This window comes from Antechinus flavipes, chromosome 5 (genome assembly GCF_016432865.1).
Source record: "Antechinus flavipes isolate AdamAnt ecotype Samford, QLD, Australia chromosome 5, AdamAnt_v2, whole genome shotgun sequence".
Taxonomy (NCBI): domain Eukaryota; kingdom Metazoa; phylum Chordata; class Mammalia; order Dasyuromorphia; family Dasyuridae; genus Antechinus; species Antechinus flavipes.
In genome coordinates this window covers 246,459,773-246,480,595 of record NC_067402.1, presented here as the reverse complement: position 1 = coordinate 246,480,595, position 20,823 = coordinate 246,459,773, and the positions used below count along the sequence as shown (strand labels likewise).

The following is a 20,823-nucleotide window of genomic DNA, read 5'->3' as shown; positions in this document are numbered from 1 at the left end:
TTTTGAGCTTGCTTTTTTTGTTTGTTTTTTGGTTATATAATATGAGATTGGTTTGTGTCCAATTTCTGCCAGACTATTTTCTAGGTTTTCTAATAGTTTTTATCAAATATTTTTTATCCCAATAACTAGAATCTTTGGGTTTATCAAACACTAGGTTAACCCTTTTCCCTCCTGTTTCCCATTTGAGTACGATGAATTGTTTTACCCAGCATATCTTTCTTTGAATCCAGTTCAGAAGAGAATGAGATTTATGTTTCTTACTCCTCTCCCTTCTCCCTCACTCTTACTCTCCCCTCTATTATATAAACTCTTCCTTGGTGCCTCATTTATTTGACATAATTTTCCCCATTCCCTTCTTTCTCCCCTCCACCCTCCCCCCGCCCCACTCCCAAGACATCCCTCTGTTACTTTCCCATTATTCTTTTGAGATCAAACTCATGTATGTGGGCATACACATACATAGTAGACTCAAAACTCATGCCTTCCATCTATCCATCTTACAGCTTTAGTGATGACAAAGTTCTGGCAAATCAATCATGATGCATACATATATTATCTTTCCATGGATAAATTTAAACAGTTTAACTTTGTTTACTCTCTTATGATTTCTTATCTCATGTTTGCATTTTTTTATGATCATTTGAAATATAATATTTTCATTTAGCTCTGGTATTTTTATCAGAAATGCTTGAAAATACTTTATTTCTTTAAATAGTCTCCTTTCCCTTCTCCCCTAGGAATATTATACTCAGTTTCATTGGATAGGTTATTCATCTCTCTTTTGCCCTCTGAAAGATTATATTCTACGCTCTTTATTGTGGTAGCTGCCAAGTCTTGTGTGATCCTGACTATGACTCTACAGTATTTGAATTCTTCCTTTCTAGCTGTTTGTAGATTGTCTCCTTGACCTTGGAGTTCTAGATTTTGGCTCTGATATTCCTGGGAGTTGGAGGAGATTTTCTGGAGTGGGGTTAGAGTGGGATGGGGGTATTTCTTTCAAGTGACTGTTAGAATCTTTCACATTCTATTTTGCCTTATGGTTCTATATAGCATGTGAGTATAATCCCTAGGCCTTTTTTTTTTCTCTCATAATTTTCAAGAAGACTGATGATTCTTAAACTAATTCTCCTCAATCTTTTTTTCCTAGATTAATTCTTTTTTTCTGAGAAATATATTGTTTCTGAATGCTTTGTGTAGTTATTAGCTTCCTCTTGGCAATTTCTAATTTTTCAGTTGTTATATTCAGTAAAATTTTATATACTTTTAACATTTGGCCAATTGTGATTTTTAAGAAGTTATTGCCTCTTTTACCAAACTGTTTTCTTTTCATGATTTTCTTATATTCTCATTTCTTAATTTTTCTATTGCTCTTACTTGATTTTTAAAATCCCCCCCCCCCCTTCTCTAAAATCTCTTTTTATCACTTCTAGGAAATTTTGTTGGGCTTGTGTCCAGGCTGCATTTATCTTTTCTTTGAGGTTTTGCTTATACATTTTCAAGTCTAGTATTCTTCTGTTTGTGTTTTAAGCTTCCTTGTTATCATAGTAGCCTTTTATGGTCAGGTTTTTATTTGCTCATTTTTCTAGCCTACTTCTTAACTTTGGGCTTTGTGTTATTGTTGAACTTTGCTTGCCTTATGAGGTGATGGAGGAGAATAATAATCCTAAATTTCTGTCTTTTATGCTCTGCTGCTTTGACAGCTCATTTTGTGGACCTATAACTTTTCTCTGCTTCCAGAGTACTATAATTTAGGAATAAGTTTGTTCATTACCCTTCTGATCTCCACTTTTTAAATTCATCATCCACTTTAGGTTTCTAAGCCTGTGAAAGTTTCTGTATACTGCTGTTGGACTCTGTTAGTCTGCTGGTTCAAAGTGACTGAACTGTTGGTTTTCCCTTGTTTTTGGTCTCCTGTCCTGGTTTATTCCATTCCTGGCTTATGTGAAGGCCTAAAGGTTATAGCTAATTCCTCTCTCTGCTCTTGGCCTCAAAGCCACAGTTGTGTTTCTGGAACATGTTCTTTGGTCATTAAAAAGTAGGGCCTCTTCTTCCACACTATCCTGGGACTGTGACCAAGAACTGAGTATTGGGCAACAGAGTTGCTAAATGGCACTCATTCCTGCTCTAGTAGCAGCCTAGGTATTTAGTTCCCTTTGCATCCCTGAGCACTCTGCTGATATGCTGCACTTCTGACCCTCACTCCACCATTCTGGCTATATCACTGTTCTATTTTTTAATGTTGTATATCATTTTCTAGGCAAACAATTATTTCTAGAATCTCAAGTAATAGAATTATTAAGTAATGTTTTTAGGAATTGAAATGAGCACTGTCCCTCTGAAAGCTGAAAGGACATGTAGATAATTTTGAGAACAAACACTTACTTAAAAGTGATGTTTAGCAAGAGTGCTCCTACTAGCTGCCAACTGAAGATATTTCTACAACTGAGATTACTTACACTCTCTTATGCATATCCTGCTTATTACTGTCATTGTACAAGAAAAAAAAATACATCCTAGTCACCATATTAGTCACTTACCTTTAACAGATGGTGAAAAAAAAGAAGAAGAAAAAGAAGAAGATAAATCACAAACAAAATCAATAAGAGAACGACGACGACCAAGAGAAAAACGAAGATCTACTGGAGTTTCATTTTGGACACAAGATGTGAGTGAAAAAACTGCTGAAGTGACTCATTTCAAGCTCCTTACATGTTAATAATTCTGTAGACTAATAAAAAGTGCTAGATTTCAAGATTTTTGTAAATGTTAAGACCACATCTAGCAGTATATATAACAGTGCTGTGTGCAGAGAGGTATTCACTAATATTTTTTGCACTTGAAGAAGCTAAAAGGATTTGTCAGAATATACATTTGAACCAGTTCTATAGTTTAGAGTTTGTGTGTGTGTGTGTGTGTGTGTGTTTTTTTTTTTTTTTAAACAAACCATAGCACTTCTTTGTACAAAAATAGTTAGCATCCATCTTGGTCCTCTGGTAAGTTAGGAGTTAAACTCCACTTTTTGTTTGAATAAGAAACTAAAATATTAATGCCTCCAAAACAACTCATTTGGGTTTTCTAGAACATAAGCACTTACTTGTTTCTCTCATTTATTTTGGATATTCTTAAAAGAAAGGTCTCATAGGCAAAATGCTGTTACAAAGATCTCTGTAGTAGTAAGTTGAATCCTAGTATATAGTTTATAAAATGTTGCTTTCTTTTGTCTTATTAAAAAATTCTCTGCAACAACTGATCCTATATAAATAATTCATTCTCTAGACTATCAGTATACTTTTTGCTCTAGATAAGAGCTAAAAGATTGGGATGTTAAATCAAAACATACTCTCTGACAGTTGATAAAAAGATGAACAGCATCTGCAAGCATTCCTAAGTCCAAATTTTAATGGCCTAAGTATTTTAGCATTTTCAGAGGCTCACAACTCCTTCTTAATTAATAATATTAATTTTACTTATTAATAATATTAAGGTAGCTGTTTCTTTTCTGTAATGCATTAATTTCCATTATGTATATATTTATTTAGTAAATTTAATAAATGTGCAAGACTTAGAACCTCAATTTCAGAAGTCATTTTCTTAGCTATGAGTATTAGGTTTGAAAATTTATAATACCTTAAAACCTAATCTGTAAGCTTCTTTTCAATTCTAAATCTATATTGTTTTTATTAAATATTTTGCTTTCTGCATCAACTGTCTTTCTTCAACCTTGCAGCTAACCTCCTAAAAAGAATGCAAACAGTTGTATACCAACAGTTGTTTTCCTCTGCTGGTTTCTTTAATCCATTCAACTCATTGTGCATTACCCAGAGATTCCAACACTTGCCCAAGATTTCACGGTTATAGCAAAGGAGGAGATGAAACTCATTTTATCAAGTATATAGTTTCTATTCTTCCTCATTGAAATTCATAGAATTCCATAGGATTTTTAAGAGTTATCTACTTTAACCCCTTTCTGAAACATAAATACTCTACAAGAAGCCATTCAGCTTCTCATTGAAGAGCCATATTTTGTTTGCTGAATTATGTGATTATTTAACATAAATTATGATATGTTTATCTGTTCTCCCTTCTTTGCTTGTTCTTTCTCTCTACTGTTGTTATTAACTATTGTTGATAATTTATTCCAGCTATTTTGCTATGTAACTCGTATATTTCAATATTAAAAACATTTTTTAAAAAAAAATTTTTTAAAGCAACTTTATACACTCTTCTTTTAACTCCTGTTTTAAAATAGTTTTCCTTTGTGTTAGAATTTTCTCGGATGAGGTTTTAAATAAGACAAGTTTTAAAATTCTTTAGCCCAGCTATTAATTTTTTAATTTGGTTATCTAAAAACATTAAAAATCTATTGCAGAGTGATGAAAATGAACAGGAGCAACAGTCTGATTTAGAAGAAGGATCAAATAAAATCACTCAGGTAAATTTCATTATTCAGATTTTTTAGGGGAACAAATGGCATGCTAATATAACTTTCATTGCAATTAGATTTATTTATCTGAATTCATTAAATTCTGCCTGATTCATGACTTTGTATTTTCATTCTCAGCAGGATTTGTTTCTAAAGAAAGGTAGCATGTTTTTAAAGAAAAGTCAAAAGTTTCACCAATTATTGATACTTTGGTAGTATCATTCTCTCTTGTTTCTTCTTAAATTTTGAATGTTAAAAGACATTCTGAAGTTAGATTTTGATGATGCAACTTTGTTACTGAATTGGTTTTATGAAGCTTTGTCTTTTATTTAGAATACATTGTTAAACAATTTTTAGGTGACATTTAGAGTTGAGAAGGCAATTTATGTTATAGTGGATTGAGTTCACCACAATGTCAAGAGAAGAGGATATGGGTTCAAATTCAGCCTTAGTTGGATGGCTCTGGATAATTTGAGTCCACCAAAGAGTTGCTATTCCTCCTTCTCTTCTTTTTCCCTCCTCCCCCAACTTTAGCCTGTGGTCTTTAGTGAATTTTTTTTTCTGAATCAAAGAGTATAGCTTATTAATTTGGGGAACATAGTTTCAAATAGCTATTCCTGGACCAATTCACAACACCACCAGGAGTTAATATGTCTATTTTTTCATATGCTCTCCAACATTTTCTTTTTAAACTTTACCAGTCTGATAAGGGTAAGCCAGTAGCAGAGTTGCTGTAATTTTCATTTATCTAAGCTTTTTGACTTTTAACCAGAACTACATTGTTTTGATAACTACTGTTTTGTAGTTTTTCCTTTTAAAAAATTCAGTGGTGAGAAGAAAAAAATTGTTACCTCTGTAACAAATAAGTATGGTCAGGCAAAATGGTTTCATACAGTGGCCATGTCCAAAAAGTATGTCACTTCCTGTACTTTGAGTCCATCTTCTTTCTGAGAAGGTAGATGATATGATTGATCATAAATCCAATCCTGTACATAATGAGATTTGTATTTTAACCACAATTATGCAACACTTTTTAAGGTTCATAAAGAGCTTCACATAATGCTATATAATTTGGACTTGTATGGTTAGATATTAGGAAGAGTTAAGGCTAGTTAAAGTATAATTGAATTCATGGGAGCTGGTGAAATCACCAAGTGAAATAAAATAGAGGGAGAAGAAAAAAGCACCTTAGATGGACTTGTGGGACACCTAGTTTTCAGGTAATGAATTTGATGAAGATCCTGAAAAATAGAGAGGAAGAATCAAAGAAGTAAGAGGAAAACTTGAAGAGAACATTGTCTTTAAAAAAAAAAAAAAAAACTTGAATTCAAGAAGAGAGTAAGTAACAGTGTCAAAGCTGAAACCAGTTCAAAAACATTGAAATTTGAGAATTGTCTGTTAATTTGGCAATTCAGAAATATTTGGTAATTTTGGAGAAAGTAGTTTCGATTCTATGATGAGATTGGAAACCATATCAAAAACAGTTAAGACAGTGAGAAGGAAGAAAGTAGAAACTCCTATTATTAGTGGGCTTCTTGAGATTCGTTGGTACTTAATAAATTCATAATTTTTTTTAAGATCCGTCACCACTACCTTTAGCCTTTGCTGATTCCCCTCCCCAAACTATCCTCTCCTCTCCCCCCAACCCCCGTAATTTCTAATGCCCTCCTTGGCAAAATGACCATATATATGTATTTGTATGTATTCTTTATGTGCGCAGGCATACAGATACATATACCTCTATATACATATTATCTCTGATATAAGATGTATTATCTCTTAAATCTTTCCAGTTTAAGGTTTGTTTCATTTTTGCCTTTGTAATATCTCTAGTGCCTACTACTGTTTAATAAGTACTTGCTGATTTATTGGTTCTCCCCACTTCTTATCATCTATTCTATTATATCTATTATATTATATTTATATATCTTTTATTATTTTATTGTTTCTTCTATCACACTTATTGTCTCTAATGTTTAGTTATTTCCGCAACTGCCTGAATTCTCCAAACTGAATTTTTCCTAGGCAAACATCATACTTTAACTAGTCTTAGAATTTCCTAAATATCTTGCACAATTTTTTATTTAGAAATGGTTTATTGAATTCAGTTAACTACAAAAGAAAATGGCACTTTGTCAAATATTTTAAAATCCTAGATCATTGTACTGTGTTTTGAGAAATCCAGATATCCATGTTAACAATATGTATTGTATAATGTATTTCCTATTATTTTCCAATAAAACATTTGGCTTAACCCACAGAAATTTTCACCCTTATAGTTTGTCTATTAAGAGACAGCATGAGATAATAGACTGCTGAACCTTGGAAACAAGAAGATAAAGTCTTTCGTGTAATTGATTACAGATTTAAAGAAATCCAGCAGCTTGATTTTTTTCATAGTATCATAAAATTGAAGCTTAAGAAAGGAACCCAGTTCCTAGATATCAAAGACTAGTTCAAATCAGATTATAGTACTATTGGTAAATTTAATTTTTAATTAAAAACCAATTTAAATTTTTTAAAAGTTCAACAAAGATAAGATTAGTATTTTTTTTAAGTCAGCATGCCACTCCCCAGGGAACTCTTATTTTAATCTAACCTCTGATCTAGTCCAATCATTTCTTTTTTTAGAGATGAGAAAACTTAGGTTCTCTGACATCAACTGCCTCTTAACACTACATAATTCCTGTTGATACCAAGTATAATTAACTTTTTATTCTTTTTTTTTTTTTAATAACTTTTTATTGATAGAACTCATGCCAGGGTTCTATCCCTTGCATTCACTTTTGTTCCGATTTTTTCCCTCCCTCCCTCCACCCCCTCCCCCAGATGGTAAGCAGTTCTTTACATGTTGAATAGATTACAGTATAGCCTAGATACAATATATGTGTGCATTAACTTTTTATTCTTAAGAAAAACTGCTTTTTATTAAACATCTCACAAAAGCCAACAAAAAGTTGGTTTAGAGTTAGAAATCTTATATTTAGTAAAATGGTATTTTGTCCCACCTGTCAGATTCCTTTTCTTATTTTTTTCCTCTCAACTTTTCTTTTTAATAGTGATCTATTAAACAGCTTATTAACATTTCTAATAGTGAAAAGAAAAAAATAGTAAAGTGTTTATATTATCCTGGTGGAAAATTTTTAGGTCTCAAATCAAAACACTTAAATTTTAAGTTCATAACAATGCATAGTATAAATATCAAGGAAAATAAAATATAGTTAAATTTAAAACCTTGTTAAAATCCTAAGTAAATGGTTTTAAATGAACAAAATTTATCACACTTATTTTCACTAGCAATCTTTAAAGAGAAGTCTACCCATTATTCTTGCACTTCTCAAACTCCTTTTCAACTATTCTACCAAAACTCTCAGTGGTTAATAACCTAGTTCCAAAATCCAGTCATTTTTTCTAAGTCTTTATCATGCTCACCCTCTCTGGCACTTAATCTTCCCTATTGCTTCATATCTTCCCTTTGCTTCTCTATACTACTCAAATGTTTCTCCTCCTATGACTCTCAGTCTTCCTTCTCTGGCTCTTGAATTGGCTCAGATTTTTCACTTTCACATTTTTGTCTGATTTCCCCCCTTATTCCTGACTACAGATATGCCTCTCAAACTCTTAATTCTACATTTCCAACCCTTTGCTAATTGGAGGCAACTAAACTCATATTTAAAACATTTGATCCATGATTTTTATTTTCTCTAAATGGTCTCTTTTTTTGTAAATGGCACCATCCTTCCCACTAAATTTGAATTTTAAGGACGTCTATAAACATATGTCAATCTTTACTAGAACATAGAATCATTATTTAGATGTTCCCTTTCTTCAAGAAATTAATGATATAATAGTTATACCAGTAATTATAATGTAAAATAATGACTTGCATAAATGCCATTTCAGGCCAGAGAAGAGTGAGAGTTCCCAGTGATATAATCATAAAAAGGGTTGATTGAATAACATAAAGGAGAGAGAGAATATATATGTTTTGTTACTTTGTTTTCCATGATCCTTTTGAATAGTTGCTTCATGTGGGCAGGAATTTTTTTCCCGTTTTTGTCTTTGTACCTTTTAACTTCTATATCTTACATGGAGTAGTTGCTTAATAAATGTTTTGGATTTGTATTAGAGTGTGGTATTTGAACTGACAATTAAAAGATAAATTGAGGGCATTTAAATAAAAAGACTTTGAGAGGGACATTTTTGTGGTGAGCAATCTTGTCTTAGATTAGATGTCTTAGAGAGAAATATCTTAGAAGATGTCTTAGAGAGGAATAAAAATAAACAGTGACAAAGGAGTTTCATTTTAGCTAAAAGATAATTTACATGGAGGAAAGTGGTAATGGACTGAGGCTGGAAAGATAGGATGGAACTGGATTTTGTATATACTTTATAAATTAAGTTACAAATAAATCAGTGTAGATACATTGCTGTGTAGTACACTGTTCTACACATAACAGGTGATATAAACAAAATTTTTCATAAGTCTCTATAGACTTGAACTTGAGAGGTCTATATTTTACATCTCTTACAGGTAAGGAAATCTCACAGAAAGTAAAATAATTTCTTCAGGATCCCACAAATATCTGAGTTGAATTAAACTTGGGTCTTCTGACTTCCATATGCAGTACCTGATATATAATAGGCCCTCAATAAATATTTGTTAATAAATTGTTTACATAGCATATCATTTCCTTAAGAGAGCAGTTACAACTGCAGATTTCCCAGGCTCTCATTTCCATTTAGCAATATACCTTACTAGAAGATGTTTGTTTGGGTGGCACAGTGAATAGAGCACCAGCCTTGAAGTTGGGAGGACCTGAGTTCAAATTTGGCTTCAGACACTTAATACTTCCGAGCTGTGTGATCTTGGACAAGTCATTTAACCCCAATTAACTCAGAAAAAAAAAAGTTACTTTGAATTCCAAAAAATAAATTTTAATCAATATCTCTTTGCTCTTAAGTATTTGTGAAATGTTTTGTGATTGCACATGAATTTGTCTTGCTGCTTTTTCTTTTCCCCTTACTTAATCTCAATTGCCTCAAGTGACTTGCCCAGAGTTACACAGCTAGGAAATATTAAGTATCTGAGGTTGAATTTGAACTCAGGTCCTCCTGACTTCAGGGCCGGTGCTCTATTATTCACTGTGCCATCTAGCTGCCTCTTGCTGTCTTAACAACAAAAAAATGGAAAATAGTTGACATTTTTCCAAAATCCTTCTCAAAATATTTTGCTCTAATGATAATTCTGGCATAATGCTTTAATCTTTCATGAATTTATGAGCTAATCATTGAGTCACTTAAATCATTAAAATGTTCTGATTTGTTTTAAAAGGAAGAAATTGGAAGCAAGTTTAAAATGTCCCTTAAAAATTTGCAATAGTGATACATCATAGTGTTTGCAATAATGAACATCAGCATATTCAGCTGTATAAACATATAAATTTACTAAGAACTCAAAAAATCTTAATTCTTAAACCATCTAAAGAGTTACCTTTATAAGCCGTTTTTCTGGCAATATATTTTGGGGTTTTTTTTGTTGTTGTTGTTTTTCAATAACTTTTTATTGATAGAACTCATGCCAGGGTAATTTTTTACAACATTATCCCTTGCATTCACTTCTGTTCCGATTTTTCCCCTCCCTCCCTCCACCCCCTCCCCCAGATGGCAAGCAGTCCTTTACATGTTGAATAGGTTACAGTATGTCCTGGATACAATATACGTGTGCAGAACCGAACAGTTTTCTTGTTGCACAGGGAGAATTGAATTCAGAAGGTATAAATAATCCGGGAAAAAAACAAAAATGCAATCAGTTTATATTCATCTCCCAGTGTTCTTTCTTTGGGTATAGCTGCTTCCTGGCAATATATTTTGATACATGCTATTTATTTATAATAGATAAAACAAATGTTGAAAGAGTACATGTTGTTCAGATGCATTAGTCTATTGCTAGTAAATGGTTTGCCTTTTTGTGTGTGTGTGCGTGCACCTTAACTAGATTGTTGCCATATTACAGTTAGTTGTAACTAGTTTGCTTTCCTGTGAAAGCATAAAAATTAATCTTTTTCTTTTTTTCCCTTCTTTTTAGACTGATTCCCTTTCAAGGTACGTTTGGGGTTTTGTGTGTGTGTGTGTGTGTGTGTATGTATGTTTCATTTTTAGAAATAAGCCCTATTTAACTCATGTATTCAAATGTTTAAAGTTTAATATTTGGTTATTATATTTGTAAATGTGTTTTTTTAAAAGTCTAGACATTTTGAACTGAATATATTGTACAATAGAGAATTACTTTTTCATTTTTAACTTCAGCAGTGTAACCACAATAGATGAGATCTGCTGTATTCTTCCATAATCCTTCTCAGGGATTGATTACTTTTAATATTATCTTTGTTGAACTAAAAGGTATAGTGATTTAAAACTATCCTCTTATTCTACCTGAAATTCTTGTGATTGTGAATGATAGGCTGCCTAGGCCAAAACTCCTTTCCTGGACTAGTGTTCCATTTCCACTGTTCTTCCCTCTCAGCCTTATTTTTCCACTATCTGTTTTCCTTCCATTTTGCCTTTTGGAACCTCATTGACAAACTAGCCTTCATATACATCTATGTTCTTCCTCTTGGAAATTATTTTATTTGCATTTTTAAATTTTACTTATTGTAAAACATGCTGTTTGCTCCTGGCAAAATGTTAAGTCTTTTGAGGGCAGGGACTTTTTCTCTTGTATCTTTGTATTCTCAGTGCCTGATACAATTGGATCATAAAATAACATCACAACTTAATGTAATTGAAGTTCTAATAGTTATAGTTTGGATATTTTGAATAAATACTTGAAACCTGTTTCAAAGAGTCCCATCTTTAGAGATAATATAAACATCATTGACTAGACTGACTGAATTTTAAGAAATTTTGCATAATATGGAATATCTTTATTAATGACCCATCATTCAAAGTGCACTAGTTTAAGACTTTCCTGCCTGCCAAAATAGTCTTTTTCAAGATCTATTACATATGAAAAGTTGTCACCAATATATATGTATATACTATATAATACACATATGTATATACTACAGAGTACATTTTTATAGTACTACATAATACATATCAAATATTGGTGGTATTCTCACTAGGAATCTATATTTAGACCTTACATGATAGGCTGAATTTTTTATGCAGAGGACCCATCTTTGTGTATATATAGTTGTCTTTTTTTCATTTTTAATGATTTTCATGAACATTCTTTAATAAAAAAAAAAAAAAAGTTCCTTTAAACAAAATCCCACCATGTAAAAATCTTACTTTTAAAAAATATGTAATAATCATTTAAGAGAAATTCCCATGGGATTTATTTTAGTGTTAAAACTGTCATAAGGCATTTCTTTTTCCACTCGCAATCCCTTTTCACCCCAAAATTTATTGCACAACCCTGGGTATATAGATACACAAATAATATAGGCATCTAAATCAAACATTTACTGATAATATGTCACAATTTTGCGACACTTTCATTCAGTTATTACAAGATGCCATATGGGGTCACAAACCACAGTTTTAAAACCGGGCACTATACCATACTGAAATGTTTAATGATCTTTTTGAAGCTTTTTTTCTTTTAATTTTTTTGATTTATTGTTGACTTTTTTATACAATTAATTCCTAGAATATACACTATATCTAGTATATCCTTAAAAGACCTCACTAGTGACAATTTGATATATATCAGATTAAACTTCAGGATTGTTTTGATTTGTGTTTCTCTTGGGTGATTATTGATAGTTTATATTTTTTGTTTTGATTGTATCCTTTGAGGTATTAGGAAATAGCTCTTATATTTGTTTAAGTTCCCTTGTATAGCTGAAATATCAGGCTTTTATCAGAAACATTTGATGTGAAAAGTCTCCTTTTCCCCAATCCTTGTTATTTTGTGTAAATATTTTTAAATTTTTTTATACAATATAGATTTTTTTTTATCACCTTTGTTTTTGTTTGCTTGTTTTTCCTTTTGGTTCAAATTATTCAAATCACTCCTATGCTTTTTATTTATTTATTTATTTGTGAAAGACCCATTTACAGTCAGATTGCTTTTAGTAGTCCAATTGGAACAACTATAAGATGTTGAGCTATTCTTGTTTTATGCCAAACTGCTTTCTAGGTTTTCAGTAGTTCATGTCAAATAAAATACCCTTCCTCTAGAACTTTTTGTTCTTGTGTGTATAAAATATTTGATTTCTATCTTTTGTATGTTTTTCTAGTATAGACTCTTCATCTGAACTAATTTTCTATTTTCTAACCAATATCAAATAGTTTTGGTGATTGCTACTACTTTGCAGATTTGGCAGTGCTAGGTATCTCTCTCCCTTTCTCCCCAAGATCCTTTCTACTTTTCTTTTTTTCTTTTTTCTTGTTAGCTTAGCACAGCAAAAAGTCAGTTAATATAGCTAAAATATATTGGAGCATAACCCTAAATTGACCTTCTATATGCCTACATCTTATTCATTTCAGTTCAGTAAGCATTTATTAATCACATGATAGTTTTAGACAAAGTGCTAGGTGAAAAGAGGATAAAAAGACATAAACCTGCCTCTTCCCTTAGAGTTTTTCTTCAATTTGAAGGTTACAGCATGTAAAAAACAAAAATACAAGATAATGTGACATGAGAAAAAGCCCTATCTGCTGAGAGAATCCCACAGCTATAAGTCTGAGCCCCAGACTTTTAAATGAAAAAATTCTAAGAAAACAGTAATGAAAGGTATGCATTCTAGGTGTAAGGGACCAGGTAAATTTTTCCAACCTTGAAGGCGTCCTTGTTTCTTTCATTAAAAATTAATATCTGCAAAGGAAACTGTTAAATTGAGAACCAACTAAAAAGAATGCTCAATCTGAAGAGAATTTCTAGCAATTGATACCTCAAGCAAAAATACAAATATTACTATTTTATTCTGTAATGCTTATATTGTAATTTATTTTATAATAATAAAGGGGCATTCACATATATGCTAAAGCAAATTATATTTAGGTAAATGATTTGGGGAAAGAAGTATCAGAACCTCTGATTTCTCTCTGGTTACCCCAACTACATATGTTATATGGGAAGTTCTGGAACACAGCCTTGGATTGTTCTGGGACTCAAGACTGCATCATTCTCTGTTTTCTCTGAAAGATTAGAGCAAAAAAGATATTCAGAATACAGAGATATTTTCATGTGGAAATGATCCCCAGTAGTTGATATAGTGCATTCCTTGAGTAGTATCATGAAAGAGATAATAGTAAAACAGACCTACTTTTCCTGTAGGAACACAGAATTAGAAATTGTATAATCCTTGTAACTCATTATTTACCATCTAAAGACAAAGACTAAACAATACAATTCATTATGTTAGTGGATCTCTTATCTAATCAATGTGGGTATTTCCTCTAATAGTACAGCTTATCCATGCTTTCTCACTCTGTCCTTAGTCTCCTGAAGATCTTCCAGAGGAGAGCCCTTCTGGTAAAGATATAGAAAATACAAAGCACTTAATATTCCAGATCATTCATATTTTTTCTTTTAACTCTTAAAAATATGGAGGGGAGGGACTGTGCCTTAAGTGCGTAATATTCACATGAGGAAACACTATATCCCAATTTAGGTTGATACCTTTTCTGCTGTCACATTCAGGTTAAGGTAGTAACTTGCAACTTCATGTTGGTGGCTCCAAGTTAAGTGTACTGTTTCCTGTTCTAGGCTGATTCTCAGGTTAGAGCAACACCAGGTCTTGGAAGCCTCTAGATGTCCAGCCTTGCATGACAGGTACAAGTAATCCATTGAACTCCTTCTCAGTGGAGATCAGGAATTGCAAGGCTTCCTTGGGAAAGAGGGGGAAGAAGTCATATCATGGATTTGCAATGTTTTAAGTTCATGCCCTTTTGTGCACCAGTCTCTCGTAAAATAGACATTTTTAAAACTTTACGTTGGTCAAAAGCTCCAAGAGACCTGGAATTCTATACAGACAGCAAAAAAACTATACCAGTTGTAAGTTTTCCCTCAAAAAACCCAATATGTCTATTAATATTAATAAAACATTTACTATTTTTAACTTCTTAGGTGTTCAACTTTTCATGGGTTAAGTTGAAAAATTATAAGGAAGTTTGAACTTTGAACCTTTTTTCTTGATGAACTTCCCTGTTTGATAATATTTCTCTCATTAAAAAACATTTTTTAAAGTAAGAGCAACCTATCATTTTTCCCTTTACCATTATCTCAGAGTAGTCAAAAATAGATGCTATTAACTCATTCCCCTGTACTTTTTTAAAAAGAAGTTTCAGTATATCCTATAATTTGTAAAACATAATTGATACAGTTGAGTTATAAGAAATACATTTGTTAAATTCCCCAAAATAGCCCATTTGATCATTACTTCTAAAAGAATAGAATGATAGCATTCATGAACTTTTATGTGAAAGATTTCTTGACAAAATAACTCATTTCTCTGGTCTATTAAAGTTGGTTACAGTCTTTTCCCCACAGTAATGTTAGGGAGTAATACAGGTTTTCTTCCATATTTAACATATTAACTGAGACAAACAATGGAGATCGAAGCTCCAAGTCTGGAAGGACTGTTGGAGGCCTGTTCATCCTCCAATGTCCATCTTACAGATGAGGAAATGGAGGCTCAGAGAAGTGAACTGACTTCCTTGATGTCATATTATGATCTTTAATATCACAGCAAATGAGTTGAGTTAATATTTAGGCTTAATATTAGGATAAATAAATATACGTCTGAGTCACTTAATAAACAAGATAAATAAAGCCTATTCTCTGATTTCCCTTGACTTTTCAGACCTCTCCAAAACAGACATTTTGCACCAAAGGAAAAAACAAACCTTTTCTCCATGCTTCTTTAGATTCAAAAGAAAGCTTAAGGGAAAAAAATTAAACATGTAGAGCTTTTTTAAGCAATTCTCCCCATTTCTCAAGCTACAGTGGCAAGGCTGGACTAGCCATCCCACAGAACACCTGAAAGAAAACTTTTCCTTCTCTTTTTGGCAGCTTAGAGATCCTGGCTCTAAGTTTTGAATCCCCCCTCAGACCAGCAGGCAGTCAGCACACTTCTATAGCACTCTAGACAGTGGAAGCTCACAGGGACCATGTAGCAGGCCACATCCTTTGCTATAAAAAATTTCTTAAGGAGCTTCAGGAACAGAGTGAAAGGGGCAGACATCCTGCCTCTCACCCCTATTCTTTCAGAGCCTCAGATTCAAACAAAAGTTAACCTCTTAGCACCAATACAGCAGTTAACTGAACTGCCATTACCCAATCAATGAAAAGAGGAATGGGGGTGTAGGACATAGGCAGATGGGGAGAGCTGGGAACAGTTCTATGCACCCTAAAATCAGTTGAGACAGAAACCTAAGCTGATGTGAGAGGAAGCTGAGATGCTTTGAGATTCAGCCCCCAAAGGTACTACCATTTGAGGAAGAGAATCAGCAAGTCAGAAAGTGAGCAGCAATAGGAGAAAATAAGGGGAGGGAAAGTTTGAAATTATTAAGAGTTCTAAGGAAAAAGAAAACTTAAAAGGCCTCAGACACAAATAGATAAATCAACAGGGAAGAGAAACATGGCCCTAAATCTATAAATGAATTCAGACATTTGCAAAACAAAAATGATCCAACATTTGATGAGACAGATGACCTTTTGGAATTTAAGGAGAACATGGAATTGCAACATACCATGTCTGAGTGGTTTTAAAAAAAAATGAGAGTTGTGAGAACAATTGCTGCAAAATCTCTGCACAGCAGAAATAGCAGAGGGAAAAACTAGATTTTGCAATGGCAAGTTTCAACAATGCAAATACACAGATGGGAAAAACAATCTAGAAGAGGCAAACAAAAATTTAAAAGAAAATAAACTCACTGTGTAAGTAAGAACATACTGATCTCAAAAGACAGCCTTAAAAAATTCACGTTCACATTAGAATGTGACAGGACAATAAAACCTTAATGCCATAAATTCAGGAGAACTTCGCGGAATTTCTGAATCTAGAAAATGAAATGACAGTTGAAAGAATTTACCCATTTCTTCGGGAGGGAGGGGGGAATAAGACTCCAAAACACACAGTAGTTAAAAACAATTTATTTTAGAAACAAATTCTGTAAGTTACCAGGGGAAAGATCTTCAAATACAAAGGAAATAAAATTGTATAATAAAAGACTATTCTACACCTGCCAGAATATGTAGGAGGGAATGGAATATGTGCAAAAATAACTAAATAATATTCAATAAAAAACAAGGGACTGTGAGATCTATGCCAGAGTAGTTACATAAAAGTTTAAAACTTAAAATATTTTATCTACTTCTATATATTGTCCCTAGTAAGATTCACTAAATAATAGGAAACTAAAGCTCCAAATGCATAGACTATATCAATTCCAGAGAATTGAATTTCAATTCCAGAACACAGTGTGATTATTTCTCTCAAAGCATCATTTGTACATCAGCATTTGTGTGATTCTTCTATCACAAGAGCATAGCCCACAGTCCTGTTATGCTATAAAAAATGATGAGCCTGCTCAGAACTAGGAGAAAAGTGTACACAGTGACAACAGTATTATATGATGATCAATTGTGAATGACTTGGCTATTTCCAGCAATATAATAATCCAAGACAATTCTGAAAGGGCCTGATTTTTAAAATGCCATCCATTTCTAGAGAATTAATTGATGCACACTTTTTTCCTTGAACTTTTTTCCCCCCTTTCATTCTGTATTTTCTTTCACAACAAGATTAATATTGAGATATGTTTTACATGTAATTGGGGAAGGGGGGGAAACATAGCTCTTTTTATTCCTATTTGAAGTTTATATTGTTAGACAAGAGATATTATGCTAATTTAAGGTTAACTTGACAATAGTACATTTGGATATATGTATTGTGACATGTACACATGCATTAAATGTATATGTGTATATTTTTCATATTACAAAATATTTACCTCTTCTCATTTCAGGGTTAATTCTGCCCTTGTTTTTTTGTTGGTTTTACTGAATTTCCATCTGATGCATATCTGTATATTTTAAAATATTGTATATGTTTTAAAAGATTTTTCTGTAGGAAACATTAAAATTTCATTTTGCCTTTGTCAGCAAATATATAAGGATGAGCACTTTTTGCTCTCCAGTGAAATAGATATCTGGAAAGATCCTGTTTACTGTATCCAAAAAAGAGAAGGAAAATCTGTTTTCTCCTTTTCTGCCCTACTAGATGTTTCAGATTTTAAAATCACTCTAGTACAGAGATAGGGAACATCCCACTGAATAACCATATAAACCCCTCATGTGGTCCTAACCAAAGCAACCACAAGCGGTGATGAGCATAAAGTTCTCACAATAACCTCCCATTGCTTGAGTTTTTAAATTGATAATTTTGTATGGTCCCGCAAATGATGTTATATATCTAAGTGGCCTTGGCAGAAAAAAGAAAAATTACACCTACCCCTGGTGTAATACATTAGATCCCTGAACCTGAATAGGGGGGTTGGGGGAGCCCTAAAATAGTTTCAATAACCTATGAAATTTAGCATTTTCTTCAGTTACTTAAAATTTGATTAGTTTTATCAGCTATCAAAGGGGGGATGCAAATCAAGTTAACAAGGATGTACATGTGTTAGATGCCTAGTGTGTGCTAATCACTGCTTGTCACTGAAGTTGCAAAGAAAGAAAAAAAGACATTCCCTTCTCCCAGTTTTCAATCTTCAAAATAAGCAAACAACTCTGTACAAATGTGATATATACAGGTTAAATTAGAAATCATAAGCAGAGAAAAAACACTAGCACTAAATGGAATCAGGAAAGACTTTTTTATAGAAGGTGGAATTTTTGCTGGCACTTGAAGGAAACCAGGAAAATAGAGAATGGAGGAGGGAGAATATTCTAGTTCTGAAAACCAAACAGTGAAAGTGTAGAAAATAGGACAAGAAAGCCCACTTCTCTATATAACCAAATGAGTGGAGGGAGTAAAGTGAAAGAACATTATAAAGGTTGGAAGGTATCAGGTTATGATGGTTTTTAAGCCAGATATAGGATTATATATATTTTTAACCTAAAGGTAAATAGCAGCCTTTGGCATTTATCCCCTTTTCTAACAGTTCTCTATTTTTTAAACCTTGAGAGTTTAAAAAAAAAAAAAACTTAGAATTTTTATTTTCTGATCAATAGTTGGTATTAACTCTGAATTAGAAGGAATTAAGCTCAGGCCAGATCTCCCCTTTGAACAAGAGGCTAATTCTTTTTTATTTTGTTTTTCTATAAAAACAGAAGATAATCATGTCTAATGTTTTTAAATCAAACCAAACCAAAAAGAAAAAAAGATCTGAATCTAAGACCATTTGCTAGCCCTCTGAACTTAATGACTTTTAATTTCCTCATCTTTAAAATGACAGTGACATTTGCTATCTATTTAGGTTCCTCCACCTAAAGTAGCAGGCCAGTCCTTATTTGATATATTTCATTTTTCATTCTGAATATAAAGGCTAACAAAGAAGAACATTTGCATATAGACAGTCTAGCACCAAAAGAATGAAATTCAACTTAAGGCCAGTTTCTCCTAACTTTTTCTTTTATGTACATATGGTATTTGTCTCATACACACTAATTACAAGAAAGAAATAATTTCACTTTCCTTGTCCCTACCCTACATTTTTACTCTGTTTTGTTACTTCTCTTCATTTTTTCATCTTAAAACTTTTAGAACTGAACCAATCCTCCTTCATACCCCTTGTTTTTCTTAGCTTCCTCAATACTCTTTGAATTCATTAAAGTTTTAGAGGTATATTCTATTCAAATTTTTTCTTTCAGTTTCTCTGAAGTCTGGTGTTTGTATGTAAATTCTTGCTTGGCTCCCATCTATTGCGCAGAAATGAAAAGCCTCTCTTCCATTAAAATCATATTTAGATTTATGGGACACAAGATAAGCTGTTTTTCATTGTGAGCTCTTCTCTTTTTGCATTTTGGAACATTATATTCCAGAGTCTCCTCTCTCATTCATAGAAGATATCAGGTCTTCTTCAGTCATTTTTCAGTCAAATTCAATGACCTGGTGATTCTTCATGACCTTATTTGGGGTTTTCTTGGAAAAATACTAGAGTGGTTTAGCATTTCTTTTCCAGTTCATTTATAAATATGAAAACTGAGACAAATAGGATTAAATGACTTGACCAGGTTCACTCAACTAGTGTCTGAGGCCAAATTTGAACTCAAGTCTTTCTGACTCCAGACCTGGCATGCTATCCATTTCATCACCTAGGTGTCCCTGCCAGGTCTTATATGATCTTAATTATAATTTCTTATTACTTGAATTCCTTTCTGGATTCTTACAGAATTTTTTTTTTTTTTTTTTAATGTGGGAGCTCTTGAATTTGGCTATGATATATATGAGTTTTTTCCTTTGTGGTTCTAATAAATCATGATTTTCAGGGATCCATTGCTTTTTTAATTATCTCTTTGATCTATTTTATATCAGATGTCTTAGTTTTCTTTCTTCAATCTTTTGATTTTTGTTTAATGTTTCTTGTTATTAATTTCTGTTCGATCTATCCTAGTTTTCAGGAAGTCGTCTTCTTTGGTAAGTTTTCCCCCTTTCTCTTCTGAGTTACTTATTTTCTTAATTCTTTCTCCAGAGCTTTTATTTCATTTTTTAAAAATCTTATTCTTTTCAGTATTTATGCCCTTGTGAAAAAGCATGTTCTTCCCTTTGAATCTCTGCTTGCACTTGTTACAGAATACTTATTATTTTGAGGATTCTTAGATTAATTTGGGCCTTCAACCAGGCCAGGTTCCACTCCAGATGTACTGTTGGGTGGGGTGTTTGGTCTCTACCTTAATTTCACTGGGTTCCTCTGCTGAGCTTTGCCTCCTAAGGTTGGTTGCATCCCTAGATCTTTGAGGATCAAAATGTTAGCTCTTCACGGCTCCATCTGGCTTTTTAAGGTGGAGTGCTAGTTACTTAGGAGATTTTGGACTTGGACTATCTCAGTCTAAATGTTCTCTGTTGCTATAGTCACTGCTCCTCCACATGGCTTCCAGGGTATGCCCCAATGCTCCTTAGTGGGCCTTTCTGACTTAAGTGTCTTTCTGGAAGAACCTTCTCCTGCTTTCTATGTTCTCTGAACCTCATGTCTGCTTTGGGGCTGGTTTTCCTGGCAGCCACCTTAACTTTTTATCTGGACTGACTGCATGTGGTTCAGTAATGGAAATAGTTACTTCTTGATATTTGATCTGATACAAAATTTGGGTGTGTCATTGTATGTGAAATATAGGACTATTTCTATACAGAGTACCATTTTTGCCCGAAGTCACAAAAGACTTAATTATTTTGAGATTTTTTTTTTTGTTTTCTTTTCTGTTTTTGTTTTCTTTTAAAATGCTA

The 20,823-nt window shown here is 32.8% G+C and overlaps 1 protein-coding gene across 6 annotated transcripts in view; it reads left to right on the top strand.

Annotated features, from left to right (window-relative positions):
- PPP1R12A (protein phosphatase 1 regulatory subunit 12A) overlaps positions 1-20,823 on the top strand; it is a 162,692-nt gene that overhangs the window by 129,936 nt on the left and 11,933 nt on the right. For all 6 annotated transcript variants that reach the window (XM_052000373.1, XM_052000377.1, XM_052000372.1 and 3 more), the window contains 3 exons: positions 2,547-2,665; positions 4,370-4,432; positions 10,512-10,528. In XM_052000373.1, coding sequence (XP_051856333.1) covers positions 2,547-2,665; positions 4,370-4,432; positions 10,512-10,528 — 199 coding nt within the window. The remainder of the gene's footprint in view (positions 1-2,546; positions 2,666-4,369; positions 4,433-10,511; positions 10,529-20,823) is intronic.